General features: G+C 65.2%; 2 protein-coding genes across 2 annotated transcripts; one reads left to right on the top strand and one right to left on the bottom strand.

Moving 5' to 3' along the window:
- The first annotated feature begins 3,473 nt into the window (after positions 1-3,473).
- Positions 3,474-12,205, top strand: NFATC2IP (nuclear factor of activated T cells 2 interacting protein). Its single transcript, XM_065422361.1, has 9 exons — positions 3,474-3,515; positions 4,066-4,230; positions 4,448-4,517; positions 7,531-7,666; positions 8,050-8,121; positions 8,881-9,061; positions 9,716-9,860; positions 11,617-11,750; positions 12,047-12,205. Exons 1-9 carry the CDS (start codon positions 3,474-3,476, stop codon positions 12,203-12,205), a joined length of 1,104 nt encoding a protein of 367 aa, XP_065278433.1.
- An 849-nt stretch (positions 12,206-13,054) lies between these two features.
- On the bottom strand, positions 13,055-13,891 carry LOC135893997 (arylamine N-acetyltransferase 2-like). Its single transcript, XM_065421965.1, has one exon. It carries the CDS (start codon positions 13,889-13,891, stop codon positions 13,055-13,057), a length of 837 nt encoding a protein of 278 aa, XP_065278037.1.
- Between the last annotated feature and the right edge of the window lie 4,574 nt (positions 13,892-18,465).

Below are 18,465 nucleotides of genomic sequence, written 5' to 3'. Positions count from 1 at the left end.
GCAATTGGGTGTGTCCCTACGAGTGTGAGCTGGAGGGGGTGTGAGAGCCTGTCACAGCAGCACAGGGTAAAGGGAGCCCAGGCTGGTGGGTCAGGCGGGCTCAGTGGTACCCCAGTTCCAAGTGGCACCCCGGGGGGATCCCGTCACACCCGGATCCCTGAACTGGAGCCCAGCTGGGGCTGCCCTGTCCCATCTCCCAGGCAGACACAGTACGTGGTTCACCTGTGGAACTGGCAGCTGCAGGGTGTGGCTGGGGCCTCCCCACACAACATCACTCAGGATGGAACTGCGGCTGCACTGGCCCAACCCAGCATCCCAGGCCAGAAACCCCCAGGGGTGGGGGCTGCTTTGCGCCGGCTCCCCCCATACACAGATAACCCTGGGCGCTGGGGAGGAGGAGCCTGCAGACGCAGGGAGAGCGTGTCTCTGGCTTGGTTATTGGCAGGAGAGGTTTTGGGGATGGAGATCCTGCTGGCAGGGCCTGGCTCTGGGGCTGTCATGCTGGGGGCATTGGTACCAGCAGGGGGTCTCAGCCCAGCTCCGGGACTCAGGGTGAACTCCCAGCCTGGGGCTGGCCCCACACTCCAGCCGTTCCTCAGGGAGCGCCCTGCACGGAGCAGCCCCTCCAGAGCCAGAGGCACCTGCCCAGGGGCACAGACACCGCGAGTGGGGCCCGTCCAGCAGGGCCAGCGAAATGGACGCCAACGCCCAGCAGCACCCCCAGGGACCAGCCGCAGAGGGAAAACAGGAACCTGGGGCCGGAGGAGGGAAGCAGCAGCGGGAGGAGGGGCAGAGACAGCAGGCGGCTGAGCCCTGGGAATTATTTTGTACAGTTTCTACAGCTAAGAGCAATGTTTATTATTAAGTGTTTGCTCCATGTTCACCAACCAAACAGTTCGCAGGGGCGGCTGTCACCCAGGCCCCGGGCTGCCGGCTCCGTGCGGCCCCCCAGAGCAGCCCCCCTTCGGTGTGACACAGCCCCCCCCCCCCCCCCCCGGGAAGGCTGCGCTCTCTCTCTCTCTCTCTCTGGGGTTAGGTCCCTCTGCCTCCGGTGACCTCACCGCTGAGCCCTCAGCAGCCTGTCTGTGCAGTGGGGCCCCTCAGGGAGTCCCCTCGCTCTGGGCAGCAGAGGGAACAATGTACCATCCTCTGGTCTCCACCCTGCAGTGACTCCCAGCCGGGGAACACAGGAGGTTTATTGAATGTCAGAGCCCAGCCCAGGCAGTTCTCAGGGCTCTCTGGCCTGGCCAGTTTCAGCCCCGGCCAGCTGGGTCTGTCCCCGTCCCCATGGGCTCTGGCTGCTCCTTGTCCCCAGCCCAGCCGCCTCCTGCTTCCAGCCAAGCCCCCTATGTTCCCTCCCCCAACAGCCCCTCCTTCGTCCTCTGTCTTCGGTCCCAGGTAAACAGGTCACCTGGGCCCCTCTCTTCCGTCCTTTATTCCCCTCTGGCTGGAACCGGCTGCTCAGGTCACCGGCCCCTCTCTCCTCAGCCCCACACTGGCCAGAACCAGCTGACTGCCAAGCTGGGGGCTCATGGTCACCAGTCGCTGGGTCCCCCATCTCCAGGGTCCTGGCTGCCAGGCGAGGTCACACCTGGTCCTCTGCAACAACAAACTCTCTCCCACCACCTTGTTACACAGACACAGGGAAACTGAGGCACGCACCGTGTTCATGCCAAGCACTAAGAAAGCTCCCCACTTTGTCACAGTGAGAAATTATGGGGTGAGGCCAGGCAATGGGGGGGGGGGGGGTCAGACAATAATTAGTTAATGACAGTAACTGCTGAGCTGCACAAAGTGAGAGCCTGATAAAGTATTAAAACGCAAACTGCCAATGTCACGTGACAGCAGATACAAAGGCAAAAGGCTGAAGTGAAACTCAGGCGTTCTCAAGCAGCATTTTTCTTACTTTGCCTGTTTGCAAACCTCAATGATCATCCATGGGACTATTGTTTTGTGAGGCCTGCAGCCCCCCGCTATCCCAATGGGGCCGAAGCCACCTGGTACCACTCGAGAGAGAGATCTGGGAGTCACGGGACAGTTCTGTGAAAACATCTGCTCAGTGCGCAGCGGCCGTCACAAAAGGAGCGGAATGCTGGGAATCACTAGGAAAAGGAGAATGAGACAGAAAATATCATGTTGCCTCTATATAAATCCATGGTACGTCCACACCTTGAATACTGCGTGCACATGTGGTCGCCCCATCTCAGAACAGACTGGAATTGGAAAAGGTACAGAAAAGGGAACAGAAACGATTAGGGGCATGGAACGGCTGCCATGTGAGGAGAGATTAGTAAGACTGGGACTGTTCAGCTTGGAAAAGAGACGGCTAAGGGGAGATACGATAGAGGTCTATAAAATCATGACTGGTGTGGAGAAAGTGGATAAGGAAGTGTTGTTTACTCCTAACAAACACAAAATGAGGGGTCACTCAATGACAGTAACAGGCAGCAGGTTTAAAGTGAAGGGCAGTGTTTTGTCACACAGGCTGGGAGCCCATCACCGGTGCTCCCTCGAGGTCGAAGCTGATCGCTTTCACAGGGTTTATTTTTCATGGGTCCTTAGGAGTCTGACCCTTGAGCTCGTTGGCCGACGTGGCAGGTGGTGTTGGAAGACGGGGTTGGCCCATGATTGCTGCATGACCATTGTCTTTCCTTTCTTTGGGCCTCCCCGTTTCCTTTCTCCTTTGGGGCGTTGGGCGCACGGAGGTTGTTCTGGTGGGTGGACATCGGGCGCACGGTGCCTGCTCCACCTTAGCGGGGGCTGGATCACCAGGGCCTTGACGCTGACGATGTTGGCGCCTCTGTGCGGACACTGGCATTGGCGCGACAACCCTCCCGCTTTATGGCGAGGCGGTGCTGGTGCTGGCGTGCCAGGCTTGCTCGGGGTTTCCTGTGGTTCACCCGAGTCTCCCAGCCGCCGGGCCGAGCCCCCCAGCCCCACGTGAGAACTACAACTCCCAGCGGCCCCTGTGCCTCGGGGGGGGGGGGTGGAGCCGAGCCCCACCGCACCTGGGAACTACAACTCCCAGCAGCCCCTGCACCGCGGGGTGGAGCTGAGCCCCACCGCACCTAGGAACTACAACTCCCAGCAGCCCCTGCACCGCGGGGCAGAGCTGAGCCCAGCCCCACCTGGGAACTACAACTCCCAGCAGCCCCAGCTCCACCTGGGAACTACAACTCCCAGCAGCCCCTGCACCGCGGGGCGGAGCTGAGCCCCAGCCCCACCTGGGAACTACAACTCCCAGCAGCTCCTGCACCGTGGGGCGGAGCTGAGCCCAGCCCCACCTGGGAACTACAACTCCCAGCAGCCCCTGCACCGCGGGGCGGAGCTGAGCCCAGCCCCACCTGGGAACTACAACTCCCAGCGGCCCCTGCGCCTCGGGGGACGGAGCCGCCTGGTCTAGCGTCACCGAACCTCCGGAGCCGTGGCCAATGGCAGGGCAGGGGCGGGGCTGAGTGGGAAGGTCTAAGCCAATGGGTGGGAGCGACCTGGGAGCCCGCGCCATGGCGGAGCAGGTGAGTGGCGAGGGGCCTGGGTGGGGGGCGAGGCAGTGGGGTGGACTATGGGTGGGGCAGTGGGGGTCTCTGGGGAGCGAGGCTGTGGGGGGGCTCTGGGGGGCAGGAGGAGCAGTGGGGGGGCTCTGGGGAGCGAGACTGTGGGGGGGTCTCTGGGCAAAGGGGTGGGGTTATGGGGGGTCTCTGGGGGGCAGGAGGGGCAGTGGGGTCTCTGGGGAGCGAGGCTCTGGGGGGGCAGGAGGAGCAGTGGGGGGGCTCTGGGGAACGAGGCTGTGGGGGGTCTCGGGGGCAGGAGGGGCAGTGGGGGTCTCTGGGGAACGAGGCTGTGGGGGGGGGGGTCTCTGGGCAAAGGGATGGGATTGTGGAGGGTCTCTGGGGGGCAGTGGGTGAGGGGACTTGGGGTCTGCTCCTCCCTAGCCCCTGTCTTGGCGCAGGGTCGAGGGGGCTGCCGGGCAGGTGGGGGGAGCCCCCCTGGGGCTGCACCGGAGGAATCCCAGGGTAGAACCCAGGAGTCTTGCCCCCTAACCCTGCCCCTCTCATCCCCATCCAGGTTGGCCCTGCCCCACCCCCAATCTACGTGGGGGGCAGCAGCAGCAGTGACAGCGAGGGGGAGCTTGTGAGACCCCCGAGGGGGGCAGCGGGGCAGCCGCGCCCCAAGCGCCGGCGTGTTCTGTGCAGCACCGAGATCCCCGCTGTGCCTGTCTACTCGAACAAGGTAACAGGGACCCAGGCGTCCGAGCACCCCCTCTCCCCCAGCACTAACCACCAGACCCCTCTCCACTCCTGGAGCCGGGGATAGAACCCAGGAGTCCGGGCTCCCAGCCCCCCCACCCGACATGCTCATCCCTCTTGTGCCCATCCTGAGGCTCGTGCCCCCATGGGGGTGCCCGTGCAGCAGGGCCCTGTGGGTAACATGCCCCCTTCCTCTCCAGGTGAACAGCAGCTTCCAGCTGTGCCCCGCGGAGCTGCGCCAGGAGGTGCCCGCCCTGCAGTGGCAGGGAGGTAAGTGGGTGCTAGGGCTGGGCGGGAGTAGGGGGGTTTGGCCTCGGGGAGGTGGGGGCTATGTATGTGCTGTGGGGGAGTGGGAGGAGGCAGCAGGGATACATCTGGGGGGCTAAGTATCAGGGGGTAGCCGTGTTAGTCTGTATCTACAAAAACAACGAGTCTGGTGGCACCAAATAAATCTGTTAGTCTTTAAGGTGCCACCAGACTCCTTGTTGTATCTGGGGGGCTGTGTCTGGCCGGGCTGTGGTTGGAGTCCCCACAGGGGTGGTGATGTTTGATGGCCACTTGTGCCCTTAAAGTCTGAGAGACCCCCAATCTGATCACAGACCACAGAATCCCCCACCCCCACTCCCGTGACAGACCCCGAACCTCCGGCTGAGTCACTGACGTCCTCACATCGTGGGTTAAAGACTCCAAGTTACAGAGACTCCACCACTGACACTAGTTCTAGCCTGCGAGTGACCCGTGTCCCACGCTGCAGAGGAAGGTGAAACCCCGCCCCAGGGTCTCGGCCAGTCTGACCTCGGGGAAAAATTCCTTCCCAACCCCAAATACAGCGATCAGTTAGCCCTGAGCGTGTGGGCAAGACCCACCAGGCAGGTACCCGGGAAAGAATTCTCTGTAGTAACTCAGAACCGCCCCATCTAGTGTCCCGTCTCTGGCCGCTGGGGATTTTTGCTACGGGCAGTCGCACGCCATTGTAGGCAGTCCTGTCATACCAGCCCCTCCATACACTTATCAAGCTCAGTCGTGAAGCCAGTTAGGGGGTTTGCCCCGCTGCTCCCCTTGGAAGGCTGCTCCAGAACTTCACTCCTCTGATGGTTAGAAACCTTCCTCTAATTTCAAGCCTAAACTTGTTAATGGCCAGTTTATAGCCATATGTTCTGGGTCCACATTGGCGCTTAACTTAAATAACTCCTCTCCCTGTCTGGTATGTATCCCTCTGATGTATTTGTACAGGGCGATCCTATCTCCCCTCAGCCTGCGTCTGATCAGGCTAAACAGGCCAAGCTCTGTGAGTCCCCTCTCATGAGGGAAGTTTTCCATTCCTCGGATCATCCTAGCAGCGCTTCTCTGCACCTGTTCCAGTTTGAATTCATCTTTCTTACAAATGAGAGACCAGAACATCTTTGCCAGAAGCTGGGAGTGGGCGACAGGGGATGGATCACTTGATTCCCTGTTCTGTTCATTCCCCCTGGGGCACCTGGCACTGGCCGCTGTCAGAAGACAGGATACTGGGCTAGATGGACCTTTGGTCTGACCCAGTCTGGCCGTTCTCATACAGTACTCCAGATGAGTCTCACCAGTGCCTCGTATAATGGCACTGACACATCCCTTTCTCCACTGGAAATACCTCACCTGATGCACCCCAGGGCTGTGTTATCCTTTTTCATGGCCACATCACATTGGCGGCTCCTAGTCAGCCTGTGATCAGCCAATACACCGAGGTCTTTCTCCTCCTCTGTCACTTCCAACTGAGAAGTCCCCAGCTTAGAGCAAGGATTCTTGTTGTTGGTCCCTCAGTGCACTTTGCACTATTAAACATCATCCCGTTTCTATTACTTCAGATTACAAAATCATCCAGATCTTCTTGTAGGACATTCCGGTCCTTCTCCATATTGGCAACGCCTCCCCACTTTGTGTCATCCCCAAATTTTATTAGCGTGCACCCACTTTTTGTGCCAAGCTCAGTAATAAAAACGAGGGCTGTCAGGCGATTAAAAAAATTAATCACAATTAAAAAATACCTATATGTAAATACCTTGCAAGCCGGCTCCAAAAGTGCCATGCAAATGCCTGTTCTCACTTTCTGGTGCCATTGTAAATAAGAAGGAGGCAGCAGTATCTCCTGTAAATGAAGAGAAACAAGTTTGTTTATATTTAGCGATTGGCTGAACAAGGAGGAGGACTGAATGGACCTGTAGGCTCTGAAGTTTTACGTTGTTTTGTTTTTTTGAATGCAGTTATATAACAATCTACATTTGTTTAAGTTGCACTTTCACAACAAAGAGATTGCACTACAGGACTTGTATGAGGTGAACTGAAAAATACTCTTTCTTTTGTTTGTCATTTTTACAGTGCAAACATTTATAAAAAAAAAACTGTACACTTTGATTTCAATTACAATACAGAAAATACAATATATAGGAAAATGTAGAAAACCATCCAAAATATTTAATAAATTTCAATTGGTATTCTATTGTTTAACAGTGTGATTAAAACTGTGATTAATCGCGATGACATTTTTTTGAGTTAATTGCGTGAGTTAACTGCAATTAATCGACAGGTGTAATAAAAATGTTAAATAAGGTTGGTCCCAAGACGATCCTTGAGGAATTCCACTAGTAACCTCCCTTCAGCCTGACAGGTCACCTTTCAATAGGACTGGTTGCAGTCTCCCCTTTAACCAGTTCTTACCCATCTTTCAGTTCTCCTATCAATCCCCCTCTTCTCCAATGTAACGAATAGTTTCCCATGTGGAACTGGATCCAAAGCCTTCCGGACATCCGGGTAGATTGGATCCACTGCACTTCCTTTGTCTAAAACATCAGCTCTCTTCTCAAAGAAGGAGCTCAGGGTGGTCTGGCAGGATCCACCTTTTGTAAAACCCTGTTGTAGTTTATCTCAGTTACCGTTCACCCCATGTCCTTAACAACTTCCTCTTTCAAAATTGGTTCCAAGTCCTTGCGTACAATTGAGGTCAAACTAGCAGGCCTGGAGTTTCCCGGATCACGTTTTTTTCCCTTTCTTAAAAACAGGAGCTATATTAGCAGCTCTCCAGTCATAGGTACGACCCCCGAGTTTACAGAGTCATTAAAATCCTTGGTGTTGGGCTTGCAATATCAGGAGCCAGTTCCGTTAATGTGTGGCTGTGTGCTGGATGTGTGGGGAGATGTGTTTGGGGGGGTCGGGGTACGTGCACTGGATGGGGGTTTGTCTTTGGGGGGCAGCTGTGGGGAGAGGTGCCCCCTGCCTGGCCGTCACAGCTGCTGTCTCCCCTCCCCCCCAGGGGCGGATCTGGACGTCGATGAGATTGGCCCTGTCACGCCCCCCCGGCCGGAGCGGCCTCACGCCCCACGCCTCCCCCAGGGCCCCTGCACTGACTGGCCGGAGGACGAGCCGCAGCAGCAGGGGGCAGCGAGAACGTAGGTGGGGGGGACTGCGGCACGGTTACCGTGGGGGGCGTATGGGGGGAGGGGACAGGGCTCTAATGGGGGGTGGGGGCAGGGTTACCATGGGGATATATGGGGGGAGGGCTCTAATGGGGGGTGGGGGCAGGGTTACCATGGGGATATATGGGGGGTGGGGGGAGGGCTCTAATGGGGGGTGGGGGCAGGGTTACCATGGGGGTATATGGGGGTAGGGCTGTAAAGGGGAGATGGGGGCATGGCTCAGGCTCTGTGGCCTCTGGCTTTGGGGTCTGTCCCCTGGGGGGGGGTCACTTATGGGGCACAGCTTCCCAGGCCCCCTTCACAACAGCCCCCATCTCACCCCCTGCGTGCTTGCTTGCTCACTCTCTCTCTCTCAGGGTCCGGGACGAGTCCCCCTCTCCTCCTCCCCCACCACAGCCCACACGCAGGCAGAGGGGCCGGACCCGACGGTGAGTAGCTGCCCGGATGTGGGGGGGGTGTTCAGGCTGGGTGGGGGGGTCTCTGCTGGAATCTCTGCCCCGGCAGGAGTTGGGGAATTGAGGGACAGGTTCTCTGGGGGGCACCTCCCTTGTAGAGAGCGGGGAGGGTCTCTGGGGGGGATCTGTCTGGGGAGTCTCTGGAGGTGGGGAATGGGGGGAGTCTGTCAGGGATCTGATGGTCCCTGACCCCAGGGAGGTGTGTGTGTATGGGGGGGGGGGGGGTCTGTGGGGCACAGGGGTCTGTGAGGGTCTGATGGCCCTGCCCCTCAGGGAGGTGGGGGGGGTGTCTGTGGGGCACAGGGGTCTGTGAGGGTCTGATGGCCCCTGCCCCCCAGGGAGGTGTGGGGGGGGTCTGTGGGGCACAGGGATCTGTGGGGTCTGATGGCCCTGCCCCCCAGGGAGGTGTGTGTGGGGGTGTCTGTGGGGCACAGGGATCTGTGGGGGCTCTAACGGCCCTGCCCCCCAGGGAGGTGGGGGGGGGGTGTCTGTGGGGCACAGGGATCTGTGGGGGCTCTAACGGCCCTGCCCCTCAGGGAGGTGGGGGGGGTGTCTGTGGGGCACAGGGGTCTGTGAGGGTCTGATGGCCCTGCCCCCAGGGAGGTGTGTGTGGGGGTGTCTGTGGGGCACAGGGATCTGTGGGGGCTCTAATGGCCCTGCCCCCCAGGGAGGTGGGGGGGGTGTCTGTGGGGCACAGGGATCTGTGGGGGCTCTAACGGCCCTGCCCCCCAGGGAGGTGGCGCGCAAGCTGCGGGGTCTCAGCACGTGGCTCTCGGCCGCCCAGCGAAGCCTGCGGGAGGAGCCGTCCGAGGACGACGTGATCCTGGTGGAGCCGCCCCCATCCCCCGCGCCCCGGCAGCTGCAGCTCAAGGTGCGGTGCCGGGCCGAGATCCACCGCGTCGCCATGGAGACGGTGAGTGACCCCCACCCCCACCCCCTGCACCCCCACCTCTCAGCTTTTCCATTTCCCCATGTGGCTGGAGAGTGAGCCCCCCATCCCCTCAACGTGTGCCGGGCCCCTGTGCAGGCCGTATATATCCCCCCATGCCACCGCCCAGCCCCACAACCTTTCCCCCCCCCGCAGACACTGTATCTCCAACCCTGCCCCCACAGCCGGGCTCTGAGCTAGCCCCTGCCCCAGCGTGCAGACCCCGGCCATGCCCTTGCGGGGCGGAGGATCTCTGGGAAGGCAGAGCGCAGATCACAGAGCGCACCGCTCGGGCGGGTGTGGGTAGGGCATGGGAGGTGCCGGGGCAGGACAGCGGCCAGGTGGAGGAAGGGTGTCAAGGGGCTGGTTCACCCCCCCAGTGTAGAGGTGGGAGGACGGGGTGGGATTAAGACTGATTGCAGGGGGCGGCGGAACTGCCCGACACTGGATCTCTCGGAAATGGCTCAGGGACTGTATGGGTCCAGCTGGAGTCACTCGGGGGTGAATGTACCAGGCGATTGGCACCTGCCGTGCCAGCCCTGCTGCCTGGCTCACGCTGGCCCCGAACAGCCCAGCAGGCTGCCAGGCTGAGCCGGGCTGTCCCCCGTCCCTCCCTGACTGTCCCCTCCCCCGGCGCAGTCACAGCCCCTGCAGGCGGTGGTGGAGCACATGGCCGGGAGGCTGCAGGTCCGGCCGGAGCAGATCCTGCTGCTGCTGCGAGACACAGAGCTGCCCCCCGGCAGCACCCCCCAGGGCCTGGGCCTGGGCGTGGCCGACATCATCGGTGAGTGAGGGGCAGGGGGCTTCTCTTGGCACAGATGCAAACTGGGGCCTCGCTGCGGGGCAGGGTCTGTGGGCAGAGTGGGGCAGGCGCGGACGGGCCGCGGTCGTGGGACAGGCGGCTCTCGGCTGGGGGTGTGAGCAGCAGCGCTGTATGTGAGACACGGGCGGGAGCTGTCCCATGCGCGCTGGGCAGGCCCAGCTGGAATGCCGGGGGCAGCTCTGGGCACCGGGCGTTAGCCAAGTGGGGACAAAGGGGAGAGTCCAGAGCCGGGGTCCGAAACCCTGACCCGAGGAAGGTTAAAACCCCGGTGAGTTTAGAGCCAAGCAGCTGGAGGGGTCAGCTCTAGCGAGGGCTGGTATCGGAGCCACGGGAAATCCCGTCCATGTGCCAGACCCCCTGGGGTCTCCCTCCCGCCAGGCTCGGCCACGCGGCCTCACCGCCTTGGACTGAACCTCTGGGCTGCAGCCTCCTGCTTCCCCCGTGAGCTCTGCCCAGCGAGTCCCGCTGAGCCAGACCCTGGCAGAGACGTGCCCACGCTGCTGGGATGGTGTCCCTCGCCCAGCGTGGCAGGGACAGCCCCACAGCGCTGGCATGCAGTCTGGTGTGTTAGTTAGCTGGCCACGGCACAGGGACCCCTTAGGGTAGCGCAGAGGGGTGCAGGTTACAGCCCAGTCCGTTCTGCTCAGCCCAGAGCCCCGCCAGGCTGTGGGGAGCCCCTCGGGGCAGGCTCTGTCTCGCTCACTCGCTCTCTGACTTCATTCCTGAGTCTGTTCCCGGGTGAGAGCCCCCAGCGTCCACCTCGCCCCTCCCAGCCCCTGGTTCCCCAGCCGGGGTCTGTGCCCAGCTTCCCGCTGAGAGTGTGGGGCCAGGAGTCAGGAGCGCTGCCATCAGCTCTCTGGCCCCACTACTGATCTGGGGCGGTTTCAGCCAGTTCCTTAATGACTGTTCGTTCCACCAGCCAGGGCAGTGATGCGCATACCCCGTGTCTTAGGCTGCCCTGAGAGCAAACTTAGTCCTCCCCTGGCACTGGGTAGCCATGCAAAGTATAGGGGAAACCGAGGCAGGCGTGAGACCCCTACAGATGCTACAGAAAATTCCCCGTTCGTCACAGGGATCAGTTATTCTCCGTGTTCGCTGGAGGCAGGACAGGCAGTGATGGGCTCCGTCCACAGCCAGGGAGATTTAGGTCGTATATTAGGAACCAGTGTCTAACCGTAAGGGGGGGAGCTCGGCCTGGAACAGGCTGAGGGAGGTTGGGGAGTCCCCCGCACTGGAGGTGTCTAAGAACAGGTTGGACAAACAGCTGTCAAGGCCGGCCCAGGTTTGCCTGGCCAGGGGCTGGGCGCGGTGACCCCGTCGAGGTCCCTTCCCGCCCCACATTTCTGTGTTCTGGGGACGCCCGATGCTGCACACGGCTTTCCAGCGGAGCTGTCCCGACAGCATCTCTGTGCATCCACCTGAGCCGTCCTGGGGTCCCCTTGCCTCCCCCATGGCCGCCTCCCACTGGTGGCTCATGGTCGCCCCACGCACCAGGCCTCTCTCCTGCTCCATGGCGGCCAGCTGACGAGCCCGCAGCCGGTAGCGGAAATTGGGTTACAGGCCCCGAAGTGCATGCTGTGCCCCCTGGGCTGGGGGCGGGGGGTCTGACATCAGTGGGGGTCCCCCAACCCGGGACGGGGGGTAACAGGAGTGATCAGTGCAGCGCCCCCAGCTGCCCGCCCCTCGCGCTCTCTCTGTCTCCGTCTGTCCCCTGCAGATTGCGTGGTGGACATGGCAGCCGGGGAGCCGCAGGGCGAGGGAGAGCCGGGGGCCGGGCCGGGCCCTGGGGAGCTACGTCTGACCGTGCGAGGCCAGGAGAAGGACTCACAGCTCACACTCAACGTGCCCAGGGTAAGGGGGGGCACCATCTGGGGGGGCACCTACAGGGGGAGGGGCCATGCCAGGGGGCTGTGAGGTGCTGTTTGCAGAGGGAGGGGGAGGTGGGGGTTGTCACAGCCTCAGGGAGGGGGAGGGGCTGTTGGCTGAGGGGGGGCTGGCGCAGTCGGGGGGGGGTGGCTAGTCTAGGGCAGGCCCCTCTCCTCCTGGGGCTGCTTTGGGAGGGATGCTGGGGCCAGTCCCTGTAGTGCCCCCTCCCAGGCATGTCTGCGGCGTGTGCCCCCACCCCGCTAACCCCCCACCCCCGGCAGGCGGAGCCGCTGCACCGGCTGATGGAGCGCTACCAGGAGGCCATGGGGCTGGGTGGCCGCCAGCTCCGCTTCTTCTTCGACGGGCAGCGCCTGGCGGGGACCCGCACGCCCGAGCAGCTGGGCATGGAGCCTGACGACGTCATTGAGGCCTGGGCCTAGCCCCCCCCGGGATGCCCCTGCATAGCTGGCCATGGAGCCCAATGGAGGCCTGGGCCTAGCCCTCCCCCAGCCCCCCCCGCGGGATGCCTCCCCACAGCTGAGCACGGAGCCGGCTGCTGCTGTCCCTGAGCCCGGGGGATCCCCCTTCCTACCCCCTGCAGCAGCTGGGCACGGCCCTGCCCCCACCCCCTGCACCTAGGCATGGCCCGGAGCCTGCCCGTCATGTCAGCGAGGCCTAGACCCAGACCCAGACCCAGCCCCGCTGGCCTGTTCTGTAAATAGGGGACTTTAGGGGCGTTTATCCCCTGCACTGAGGGGGGCGAAGCTGCTTTTATGAAATAAATAAATAAATGAACCGAGCCGTCGGTCCTGAGCCTCTTGCCTTTTACTTGTGGAGAGGGGGAGGGCGGACACAGCTGTGGGGCCAGAGCGACTGGCACCGCGCCGGACCCTGCCCCCAGGGCTCAGGGCCCCCTCGCTGCTCAGCGTGAGACAGGCCCTGCACCCACAGAGCTCACATGCTCGATAGGCAGCAGGGATGGACCCACCCAGGATCACACAGAGTTTGTGTCCCAGCCAGCCATGGAACCCAGGAGTCCTGGGCCCCAGTTCTGCCCCAACCCACTAGACCCTGCTCCCCACCCGGAGCTGGGGATAGAAGCCAGGAGTCCTGGCTCCCAGCCCCCCCCCCCCCCCCCCCGTTCTTCCCTTTGGGCCCAGCAGCTCCCCCCCAGCCAGGTTTCTGCCCTGGCCGGCCTGTTTTACAGCTCACCCTCCCGACAGCTGTCAGAGCTGGGCACCCAGGGGTGTCTCTGGGTCCCCCCACCTCATTTCTCGGAGCTCCTTCATTCAGTGGGGGGGAGCTGGCCCCATCTCCTCCCCCTCGGGGGATGACTGTATGTCCTGGTCCTTGGGCACCAGGGTCCCGCTCAGCTGGGCCCCAAAGGCGCTCTGCAGCAGGGCGGGGATCTCGTGGGGCTGCAGGGGGGTCTCCGTGCGCTCCCCGCCCCGCGTGGCGATGAGGCGCCAGCCCATGTAGGTGAGGTGGCCGCCGCCCGGCTGGGGCAGGCTGCAGAAGGACTTGCAGGCGAAGATGGACCTGGGGGCCTGTTGGTGGTAGCAGCACATGGCGGCGAAGTCTCCCAGCTCCCGCTCCTCCAGCGTGAAGGTGTAGAGCATCTGCCCCTCCTCGCCCGGCGCCCACAGCCGCTCCAGCGCCCAGACGCCCCCCGCCAGGCCCAGCCGGAAGGTGCCGCCCTCCTGCGGCTGCTCCAGGCCCGGCTCCAGCCGCAGGGGCTCCAGGAAGCCGTCCCCGAAGCCCACATCGCACAGGAAGCGCTGGCCCCCCAGCCGGGCCAGCAGCACCAGGTGGTCGCAGGGCGGCCCGAGGCGCCCGGTGAAGCGGTTCCGGACGCGGCCGGCCAGCCCCACGACGCAGAAGCCCAGCGCCCGCAGCAGCCACAGGAAGAGCCCGTTGTTCTCGTAGCAGAAGCCGCCGCGCCGCCGCCGGACGATCTTGTCGTAGAGCAGGGGCAGCGCCAGGGTGATGGGCTCCCCACAGTGCACGCTCAGGCTCTCAAAGGGCACCGAGAACAGGTGGCAACGGTGCAGCCCCCGCAGCGTCTCCAGGGTGGGCTCCGTCGGGCCCTGGTACCCGATCCGGGAGAGATAGGCACCCACGTCCATCCCAGGCTGGGGGGCAAAGCGGGGACTGTGAGCAGAGAACCCAGGAGTCCTGGCTCCTGGTCCTCACTGCTGGACCCCCCTCCCCACCTTGAGCCAGAGTTAGAATCCAGGAGTCCTGGCTCCCGGCACTCACCGCTGGAACCCCTCCTCCCCGAGCCAGGGAGAGAACCCAGGAGTCCTGACTCTGAGCCCCCCGTTCTAACCCACCAACCCCACTCCTCTCCCAGAGCTGGGTTCGAATCCGGGCCTGCAGCACTCACCCTGGGGTTGCAGCTGGCCCTGCCCTGGGTTTTGCTTCCGCAACTCCAGCTGGGCGGGGAGGCACGTGGTTCTGCCCCCCCCCCCCATGTGACAGCTCCTTAACCCCTCCTAGCCTGGCAGGGCCTCCCTGGCCTCTCCCCGGTAGCCATGGGGCAAAGGGGGTTGGCATCATCCAGGGGAGCAGCCCCCGACTCTCCCACCTACCTGTCCAAGGGAGGGGGAGGTAATCACCCCCCACTCTCCCAACTCCCCCTTCCCAGTGCCAACAGATCCCTGACATCTGAGGCCCCCGTGCCCCCCATGCCCTGTGTTCCCAGCCCCCATTGCCCCCCCTTAACCACTGAATTCAAAGCACAGGGAGTATTACCTGTGCACCCCCCCCACACACACACACAGGTGATTTGACGAGTTTCGGAAATGCTGGATTGGGGGGGCAGAGGCAGCAGGGTGTGAGGTCAGAGGTCAGCACAGGTCACATGGCATGGTCAGCAGGTGGCACGCTCGCCCCGCTTGGGGAAGGGCGACTCCGGGGCACTGACAGGCAGCCAGAGGTGGGGCCGGGGGCAGAGCATGGGCACCTGCTGGGCCTGCACCTCCCACCCCTGCCCCAGGGGGGCATCATTGGGCACCGCTGTGGGCAGGGGCTGGCACCGGGATCGGGCACCGGGGCCAGATCGGGCAGCATCTCCTTCTGCTTGTGCCGGTGCCAGCCCCGGGCGCCAGCCTGTCAGGGGTCCAGCAGCCACAGCGCCCGCAGGGTGGGCATCCAGCCACGCCACCAGCCGGGCGATGCAGCGTCTTATCCCGGTGCTTGGCCTCCCCCACTGAGCCCCCCACCCCACAGCGCCCCCTAGCGCCCCACTGGGGCCAGCCCTGACCGCTGGGGAGAGTGCCCCCCACTGAGCCCCCCACCCCACCCCACAGCGCCCCCTAGCGCCCCACTGGGGCCAGCCCTGACCGCTGGGGAGAGTGCCCCCCACTGAGCCCCCCACCCCACCCCACAGCGCCCCACTGGGGTCAGCCCTGACTGCTGGGGAGAGTGCCCCCCACTGAGCCCCCCACCCCACCCCACAGCGCCCCCTAGTGCCCCCCTGGGGCCAGCCCTGACCGCTGGGGAGAGCGCCCCCCCACTGAGCCCCCCACCCCACCCCACAGCGCCCCCTAGCGCCCTCCTGGGGCCAGCCCTGACCGCTGGGGAGAGTGCCGCCCATTTAGCCCCCCACCCCACCCCACAGCGCCCCCTAGCGCCCCCCTGGGGCCAGCCCTGACCGCTGGGGAGAGCGCCCCCCACTGAGCCCCCCACCCCACAGCACCCCCTAGTGCCCCACTGGGGCCAGCCCTGACCGCTGGGGAGAGCGCCCCCCCCACTGAGCCCCCCACCCCACCCCGCAGCGCCCCCTAGTGCCCCCCTGGGGCCAGCCCTGACCGCTGGGGAGAGCGCCCCCCACTGAGCCCCCCACCCCACAGCGCCCCACTGGGGTCAGCCCTGACTGCTGGGGAGAGTGCCCCCCACTGAGCCCCCCACCCCACCCCACAGTGCCCCCTAGTGCCCCACTGGGGCCAGCCCTGACCGCTGGGGAGAGTGCCCCCCACTGAGCCCCCCACCCCACCCCACAGCGCCCCACTGGGGCCAGCCCTGACCGCTGGGGAGAGCGCCCCCCACTGAGCCCCCCACCCCACCCCACAGCGCCCCCTAGCGCCCCACTGGGGCCAGCCCTGACCGCTGGGGAGAGTGCCCCCCACTGAGCCCCCCACCCCACCCCACAGCGCCCCCTAGCGCCCCACTGGGGCCAGCCCTGACCGCTGGGGAGAGTGCCCCCCACTGAGCCCCCCACCCCACCCCACAGCGCCCCACTGGGGTCAGCCCTGACTGCTGGGGAGAGTGCCCCCCACTGAGCCCCCCACCCCACCCCACAGCGCCCCCTAGTGCCCCCCTGGGGCCAGCCCTGACCGCTGGGGAGAGCGCCCCCCCACTGAGCCCCCCACCCCACCCCACAGCGCCCCCTAGCGCCCTCCTGGGGCCAGCCCTGACCGCTGGGGAGAGTGCCGCCCATTTAGCCCCCCACCCCACCCCACAGCGCCCCCTAGCGCCCCCCTGGGGCCAGCCCTGACCGCTGGGGAGAGCGCCCCCCACTGAGCCCCCCACCCCACAGCACCCCCTAGTGCCCCACTGGGGCCAGCCCTGACCGCTGGGGAGAGCGCCCCCCCCCACTGAGCCCCCCACCCCACCCCGCAGCGCCCCCTAGTGCCCCCCTGGGGCCAGCCCTGACCGCTGGGGAGAGCGCCCCCCACTGAGCCCCCCACCCCACAGCGCCCCACTGGGGTCAGCCCTGACTGCTGGGGAGAGTGCCCCCCACTGAGCCCCCCACCCCACCCCACAGTGCCCCCTAGTGCCCCACTGGGGCCAGCCCTGACCGCTGGGGAGAGTGCCCCCCACTGAGCCCCCCACCCCACCCCACAGCGCCCCACTGGGGCCAGCCCTGACCGCTGGGGAGAGCGCCCCCCACTGAGCCCCCCACCCCACCCCACAGCGCCCCCTAGCGCCCCACTGGGGCCAGCCCTGACCGCTGGGGAGAGTGCCCCCCACTGAGCCCCCCACCCCACCCCACAGCGCCCCCTAGCGCCCCACTGGGGCCAGCCCTGACCGCTGGGGAGAGTGCCCCCCACTGAGCCCCCCACCCCACCCCACAGCGCCCCACTGGGGTCAGCCCTGACTGCTGGGGAGAGTGCCCCCCACTGAGCCCCCCACCCCACCCCACAGCGCCCCCTAGTGCCCCCCTGGGGCCAGCCCTGACCGCTGGGGAGAGCGCCCCCCCACTGAGCCCCCCACCCCACCCCACAGCGCCCCCTAGCGCCCTCCTGGGGCCAGCCCTGACCGCTGGGGAGAGTGCCGCCCATTTAGCCCCCCACCCCACCCCACAGCGCCCCCTAGCGCCCCCCTGGGGCCAGCCCTGACCGCTGGGGAGAGCGCCCCCCACTGAGCCCCCCACCCCACAGCACCCCCTAGTGCCCCACTGGGGCCAGCCCTGACCGCTGGGGAGAGCGCCCCCCCCACTGAGCCCCCCACCCCACCCCGCAGCGCCCCCTAGTGCCCCCCTGGGGCCAGCCCTGACCGCTGGGGAGAGCGCCCCCCACTGAGCCCCCCACCCCACAGCGCCCCACTGGGGTCAGCCCTGACTGCTGGGGAGAGTGCCCCCCACTGAGCCCCCCACCCCACCCCACAGTGCCCCCTAGTGCCCCACTGGGGCCAGCCCTGACCGCTGGGGAGAGTGCCCCCCACTGAGCCCCCCACCCCACCCCACAGCGCCCCACTGGGGCCAGCCCTGACCGCTGGGGAGAGCGCCCCCCACTGAGCCCCCCACCCCACCCCACAGCGCCCCACTGGGGTCAGCCCTGACTGCTGGGGAGAGCGCCCCCCACTGAGCCCCCCACCCCACCCCACAGCGCCCCCTAGTGCCCCCCTGGGGCCAGCCCTGACCGCTGGGGAGAGTGCCCCCCACCCCGCCCCCTTCCTTCCCCCCAGCCCCCGCTCCCGCTTCCGGCGAGCCGAGCCCGCCTCCTCCCGCCCCGGCCCGCCCCTGGCCCGGCTCCCCCGAGTGCCCCCGCCCCGCGCCTGGCGGAGCCCGGGGCCGGGCAGCAGCTCCCCGGGGCCTGGGCTCAGCGCCTGGGCACGGATCCGCCCAGCCCCGGCCCCAGACTCCGGCCAGGTCCCGGTGGTTGCCATGGTGACGGCGACAGGGGTTGCTGGGGGGGGGTTGTCCCGGTGGTTGCCATGGTGACGGCGACAGGGGTGTCTCTGCTGGTTACGGGGCGGGGTCACACTGCGGTTGCCATGGTTCTGTCTCCGCTGGAAATCAGCGGGGGGGGGGGGGGGCGCGGCTGGTTACCATGGTTACCGGGGCTAGGGGTCCGCGGTGACGTCCCGGAAGGGGCGGGACTCGCGATGGGTCAGGTGACGCGCAGGGGGGGTCACATGATCGAAGCAGGGAGCAGCGTGCCCCGCCTCGGTAATGGGGTCATGGTGGGGGGATCCGCGGGGGGAGCTGTGGGGTTGCGGGGGGATGGGGGTGGGGGGAGCTGTGGGGTTGGGGTTATGGGGGCGGGGGGATCCGTGGGGGGAGTTGTGGGGTTGGGGTTACAGGGGATGGGGGGAGCTATGGGGTTATGGGGGCCAGGGGGAGCTGCAGGGAGAACTATGGAGGTGGGGGGATCGGTGGGGGGAGCTGGGGGGTTACGGGGGGCAGGGGGATGGGGGAGCTGCGAGGTTGGGGTTATGGGGGTGGAGGGATCTGCGGGGGGGAGCTGTGGGGTTG

The sequence above is a fragment of the Emys orbicularis genome, chromosome 24 (genome assembly GCF_028017835.1).
Source record: "Emys orbicularis isolate rEmyOrb1 chromosome 24, rEmyOrb1.hap1, whole genome shotgun sequence".
Classification (NCBI taxonomy): domain Eukaryota; kingdom Metazoa; phylum Chordata; order Testudines; family Emydidae; genus Emys; species Emys orbicularis.
The sequence above is the reverse complement of the archived record's forward strand: the minus strand, read 5'-3'. Positions and strand labels throughout refer to the sequence as shown.